Below are 6,327 nucleotides of genomic sequence, written 5' to 3'. Positions count from 1 at the left end.
TATAGATCTACTTTGAAAACCGGTGTGTTTGTTTGTATGTAGTGTGCAGTCAGTGTCCAGTAATGAATAGAAAGTTGATTGCTTGCTTTTGCATCTTTTGGGCATAATGGATTACTTAGACCAGGGGTGGGCAAATGTGGCCCTTTAACAACCTGTGGACTTCAACTCCCAGAATTCCTGAGACAGCCAAGCTGTCTCAGGAATTCTGGGAGTTGAAGTCCACAGGTTGTAAAAGGGCCACATTTGCCCACTCCTGACTTAGACTATCAAATGCAATTCACAGCCTTGATTCAAGAGACAATAAAAGAAGGAGAAAGGATGAATGAGAAGCCTCAGGGAGCACAGGATGTTTGACCTGTTTGATTCAGTGAAGTTATAGGTGGAAATAGAGAACTTCGGTATTTGGGCATCTAAAGTGTATTGTGTGGAGAATAAGGAGTACATCAATAGTCCATCAGACAACTGCAGGCAGGGGCACTAGGCCCTTTAGACAGCCAGGCGGTAATTGGGGTGAATTAGGGGCTGTACATTCCATATAGTAGTGAGAAGGTGACGCAAGACCTGGTCCTTGCCCCGAGCCTGCCCTCCATGCATAGCTTGCAGTTTTTTGCGGGTCTGAGCCTCCACCTCTGCGGACAGATTCCCCTGCGAGCCCAGAGCCTAGAGAAGGGGGGGAAAAAAATCAAGGTTGTTCCAAAATAAGGAGAAATGAAGCACTAATACAGGTAGTCCTCAAATAACAACAAGTTCATTTAGTGATGGTTCAAAGAGTGATGTGGTGGCCTAGAGATGGAGCTCTCGCTTCACAATCAGGAGGCTGTGATTTCGATCCTAGGCAGAGGCAGATATTTCTCTCTCTGGGCACAATGAGAATTTATCTGCTGAACAAAACTCCGCGTTGGTGACAGGAAGGGCATCTGGCCAGTAAAAACTCAGCTCCATTCGGTTGCCTCCACCCCGCAGGTGATTATAGAGTTGTTAAAATAATAATTATAAAGAAGATGATGATTTAGTGATGGTTCAATGTTACAATGGCACTGAAAAAAGTGGTGTGACCATTTTCCAGTTAAAATCTTTGCAGTATCCCCATGACCAGGTGATCAAAAATTTAGACACTTGGCAACTGGTTCATATTTATGACTGTCGCTATGTCCCAAGTTTATGTGATCCCCTTTTGCGACCTTCCGTCAAGCAAAGTCAATGGGGAAGTCAGATTCAGTTAATAACTGGGTTACTAATTTATTAACTGCAGTGATTCACTTAACAACTCTGGCAAGAAAGATTGTAAAGTGGGGCAAAACTCACTTAACAAATATCTCACTTAACAACAGAAATATTGTTGTGGTCGTAAATCGAGGGCTACCTGTAAAGGGAAAGGCTCAAATAAGGAAATTTAATTTGAAATGAATCCAGTATTCCAAATAAAAACTGAATATGTTTCTTCCTTTCCACTAGGATTGTGGGGAATGGAAGGATTTATACTCCTTGCAGACTGATGACACAGATAAACCTCCAGGTGGCCTCAACGACTGTCTAAAAAGGATGAAAATGACCAGCTGTCTGCAAGGAGTATAAAGCCTTCCATTCCCCACCCTCCAGTCAGAGCTGAAGAAGCTTCTTGGATGAGAAGCGAAACGTCTTCAAGGAAAATCAGAGCCTTGGTGGCGCAGCAGACTAAAGTGCTGTTAAGTAGCACTTAGCTGCCAGCTGCCTGCAATTACTGTGAGTTCAAATCTCACCAGGCTCAAGGTTGACTCAGCCTTCCATCCTTTCGAGGTAGGTAAAATGAGGGCCCAGATTGTGGGGGCAATAAGCTGACTTTGTATAAAAAAGAACACCGCTTAGGGGGGCTGAAAGCCCTACTAAGCAGGTATATACAAAAGTATGAAGGCTATTGCTTAATGCATTGTAAGCCACCCTGAGTCTCCGGAGAAGGGCGGCATATAAATCGAATAAATAAATAAATAAATAAATAAAAACAAGAAAGTCCAGTTGCCTCTTGAAAAAGCACCTTTGGGACAGTGAAGGGTTATATGTTTTGTCGGTCTTCCCAGGTAATCCAGATGGGAAACAACAACCAGATGAGCTAATTCTACTTCATTGTAAGGCTACATTAACATAAATGTGTAAGTCTGAAAATAAAACCTTCCCACCACCATTTTTAATGCTTGATCCATTTCAGTGGGTCTTTCCTAAGTTTCTTCCTGTGACCGTTAGGCCATTGTGGACTCCTGCTTCTCTTGTCTGGTTCTTTTCTAGGCAGCATCTCTTTCCTTCATCCCCCAAGGTCACTCACACATTCCATTACATCTTTAGATGCATTTCTATTCGGGGATTTATTTGTATTTTGTTTTCAAGGTGGCCAGATTATGGTCTTATATACTTGGACTTCAATAGGAAGCAAAACATCTGAGGCTCACCAAATATCTCAAAAACCTTGATGCAAAACTCCCTATCTTAAATTGCAATGGAAAGGCCAACTCCAGCTTTCATCTATCCAGACCTCTGTACCACCCTTTCTCTCTTCCTCCTCTCCAAAATTCCCACCAGGCTTCTTAGAAGCTCCTACTCCATCATCAACATCCCCTTCTAATCTTTTATTCCCCTCCCCACCCTTCCTCTGTGTTTCATCACTGCAAGGCTAAGTAAGCCCCAACCCCTTCATCTCACCGCCTGTTGTTTTTGCTGGAATTCTCTCTCACGCTCCAAGCGATACTGCTCAATTTCAGCCTGGGCTTCTTCTTTGGCCTGCTTCAGCCGCCTGGCCTTTCCTGGGATGGAGAAAAAGAAGCCCAAGGACAAAGCAGAGATGACCTTTCAAGGCCTAGCATTCCTCAAAACATCCCTGCCATTCCTCTCCACGAGAAACTGAAAGATGCTGCCGTTCTCCACTTGAGAACGTGGGTACTCTGCTGGTCAGCCTCCACCCCACTTCCAGCATCTTCCCTAACAACCGGGAGCTCCAACTCACGTTTTCGGGCCTCGGCCACCTTCTCTGCAGCCCTCTTCTCTGCCTGCAGCAGCTGCTGAATTCCCTGGGTCTGGCTAGCCATGTTTCTGTAGCAAATAGATGCGTAGCAACGATGCTGCAAGAGGCTCTGGTGATGCCTTCTGCTTCCAGCAAGAGTGGGTACCACTTCTGAACAAAGCACTTCAAGGTCCTAGTGCCCGACTGCTCCAGCGTTTCTGCTGCTTAATTGTTGCCAAGATGCAGGTAGTCCTCGACTTACGACCACAATCGAGCCCAGAACGTTCTGTTGTTCAGTGAGTCGTTTGTTAAAGTGAGTTTGGTCCTGTTTTACGATCTTTCTTGCCACGGTTGCTAAGCAAATCCCTGTGGTTGATCCTAACATGGTTGTTAAGTGAATCTGGCTTCCCCATTGACTTTGCTTGCCAGAAGATTGCCAAATGTGATCATGTGACCTCGGGGACACAGCAACAGTCGTAAGTATGAACCAGTAGTGAAATGTAAAATTTGTTACTACCGGTTCTGTGGGCGTGGCATGAGGGGGTAATGTGACTGAGTGGGCGTGGCCAACTTTTTTTTTTTTTAACTTTTAAAACCATTTTTTTCTACAACCTCTTCTGCTGAAGAGGTTGTAAAAAAATGCTTTTAAAAGGCTCTGCCGATCAGGCAACTCAGCTGGATCGTCAGAGACTTTTAGAAGCATTTTTTCTACAACCTCTTCGGCCAAAGAGGTTGTAGAAAAAATGCTTTTAAAAGCCTCTGACGATCCCAGCTGAGCCGCACGATCATCAGAGGCTTTTTTTTTTAACTTTTAAAAGCATTTTTTCAGCCGAAGAGGTTGTAGAAAAAATGCTTTTAAAAAAAAGCCTCTGATGATTACGCGGCTCAGCTGGGCATGGGAGGGGCAGGGATTTTTGCTACTGGTTCTCTGAACCACCACCCGCCATCGTTACCGGATCGGGCGATCCGGTCCAAACCGGGAGCATTTCACCTCTGGTATGAACCAGCTGCCAGGCATCTGAATTTGAAACACATGATCACAGGGCTGCTACAAAGGTCGTAAGTGTGAAAAATGGTCATAAGTCACTTTTTTCAGTGCCATTGTAACTTTGAACGGTCACTAAATGAACTATTGTAAGTTGAGGACTACCTGTACAAGTTTGCTTCTCTCTAGGGCTTTGAATACTTGTGTTTAGCATAGCTGTCATCTGTCCTCATTAGCAGGCAAAGCCAGTCGTGTTAGGAGGACAATAAGATGAAAAAAAGCAGTGTTGTCCCACTTAAGAGCCAAGGACAACAACATGGTATTCAACATGAATAGAATAGAATAGAATAGAATAGAATAGAATAGAATAGAATAGAATAGAATAGAATAGAATAGAATAGAATAAACAGAGTTGGAAAGGACCTTGGAGGTCTTCTAGTCCAACCCTCTGCTTAGGCAGGAAACCCTACACCACTTCAGACAGGTGGTTATCCAACATCTTCTTAAAAACTTCCTGTCTTGTGTGACGTGGTCATTTTTCTCCTGCCATCTTCCAAGAAGCTCAGGGTGGCAAGATCCTTCTTTTGTTTCACAACCACCCTGTGAAGTAGTTTAGACAGAAAGATGAGGCCTGGTGGTCCAAGGTTACACAAGGGGCAATTTTATGATAAGACTCACAGCTTCTAGACCAGTGTTTCCTAACTTTGGCAATTTTAAGAGGTGTGGAGTACAACTTCCAGGATTCCACAGCCACCATGCTGGCTAAGGAATTCTGAGAGCTGAAGAGCCTTGGTAGCACAGCAGACTAAAGTGCTATTAAGTAACACCAGCTGCCTGCAATTACTGCAAGTTCAAATCTCACCAGGCTCAAGGTTGACTCAGCCTTCCATCCTTTCGAGGTAGGTAAAATGAGGACCCGGATTGTGGGGGCAATAATCCGCCTTTGTATAAAAAAAAACACCGCTTGGGGGGGCCGAAAGCCCTACTAAGCAAGTATATGCAAAAAGTATGAAGGCTATTGCTTAACGCATTGTAAGCCACCCTGAGTCTCCAGAGAAGGGCGGCATATAAATCGAACCAATAAATAAATAAATAAATAAATAAATAAATAAATAAATAAGGCCACAATCTTAAAACTGCTGATGTTTAGACCAAGTGTTACACTGCATCACTCTTGGAAATAAGCAAAATGGTCCTATCCCCATAGGAACTAACATGCATCAGAATAGAATAGAATAGAATAGAATAGAATAGAATAGAATAGAATAGAATAGAATAGAATAGAATAGAATAGAATAGAATAGAATAACAGAGTTTTAAGGGACCTTGGAGGTCTTCTAGTCCAACCCCCTGCTCAGGCAGGAAACCCTACACCACTTCAGACAAATGGTTATCCAACATCTTTTTAAAAACTTCCAATGTTGGAGCATTCACAACTTCTGGAGGCAAGTTGTTCCACCGATTCGTTGTTCTAACTGTCAGGAAATTTATCCTTAGTTCTAAGTTGCTTCTCTCCTTGATTACAGCTTCCACCCATTGCTTCTTGTCCTGCCCTCAGGTGCTTTGGAGAATAGCTTGACTCCCTCTTCTTTGATGATCTCCAAGATGATCTCTAAGATTTTGTTTTTAAGTGAAACTGATGAAGTATGCTTTCAGAACAATTCCATCTGACAAGGGCAAGCTGTTCTTAGTTATGGGGAAAGAATTTCAATAACATTTCAAAAACCTTGAAAGCATCAGTTCCTATAACCACCATTACTATAAGAACTAAGATTATGTGAGGTGCAATCTGAAATATCCTGAGAAAATTGCCAACTCATCTTAACAACTGTACTTAAAATTGTTATTAATTAATTAAACTATGAGATTTTTCACAGTCTTCTCATTCTTGAAGTCTATTATCAGTTCTAAAATGTCTTTAGAAATTGGGTGGACGCATTGTACTTACTAGAGATAAATCACTGGATTAGAAATCTTAATTGTTGGATTTACTTTGTTAGAACAGGGTGATCTAAGCCAGGTTAATGCCCAAGATTCCGTAAAACCTTGATAGTACAGTGGTTTAGTGCACCCTGTCATTAACACAGCTGCCTGCAATTTCTGCTGGTTCGAATCTCTCCAAGGCTCAAGGTTGACTCAGCCTTCCATCCTTTCTAAGGTAGGTGAAATGAGGACCCAGTTTGTGGGGGCAATAAGCTGACTTTGTATAAATATACAAAAGGATGAAGGCTATTGCTTAACGCATTGTAAGCCGCCCTGAGTCTCCGGAGAAGGGCGGCATATAAATCAAATAAAAAAAAAAAAACCTTAGCAACACAGGAAGTACATTTAAAGCATATTTTATTAAAATTTATATGGAGTCACGCTAAGTGAC

General features: G+C 42.6%; 1 protein-coding gene across 1 annotated transcript; it reads right to left on the bottom strand.

Annotated features, from left to right (window-relative positions):
• Window positions 1-392: 392 nt before the first annotated feature.
• ATP6V1G2 (ATPase H+ transporting V1 subunit G2) lies at window positions 393-3,077 on the bottom strand. Its single transcript, XM_070933398.1, has 3 exons — window positions 2,972-3,077; window positions 2,671-2,771; window positions 393-660 (listed from the first exon to the last, which is right to left on the bottom strand). Exons 1-3 carry the CDS (start codon window positions 3,051-3,053, stop codon window positions 487-489), a joined length of 357 nt encoding a protein of 118 aa, XP_070789499.1. The 5' UTR covers window positions 3,054-3,077; the 3' UTR covers window positions 393-486.
• Between the last annotated feature and the right edge of the window lie 3,250 nt (window positions 3,078-6,327).

The sequence above is a fragment of the Pituophis catenifer genome, unplaced genomic scaffold (genome assembly GCF_029215685.1).
Source record: "Pituophis catenifer annectens isolate HBS135680 unplaced genomic scaffold, rPitCat1.0.hap2 SCAF_2, whole genome shotgun sequence".
Taxonomy (NCBI): Eukaryota; Metazoa; Chordata; class Lepidosauria; order Squamata; family Colubridae; genus Pituophis; species Pituophis catenifer.
The sequence above is the reverse complement of the archived record's forward strand: the minus strand, read 5'-3'. Positions and strand labels throughout refer to the sequence as shown.

Excerpts from the sequence above, each read along its gene's own strand:
- ATP6V1G2 (XM_070933398.1), bottom strand. The coding sequence starts at position 3,053 with ATGGCTAGCCAGACCCAGGGAATTCAGCAGCTGCTGCAGGCAGAGAAG. Across the intron at positions 2,772-2,971 it reads GGTGGCCGAGGCCCGAAAAC|GAAAGGCCAGGCGGCTGAAG; the intron begins GTGAGTTGGAGC and ends TCTCCATCCCAG. Across the intron at positions 661-2,670 it reads TCCAGCAAAAACAACAGGCG|GCTCTGGGCTCGCAGGGGAA; the intron begins GTGAGATGAAGG and ends CCCCTTCTCTAG.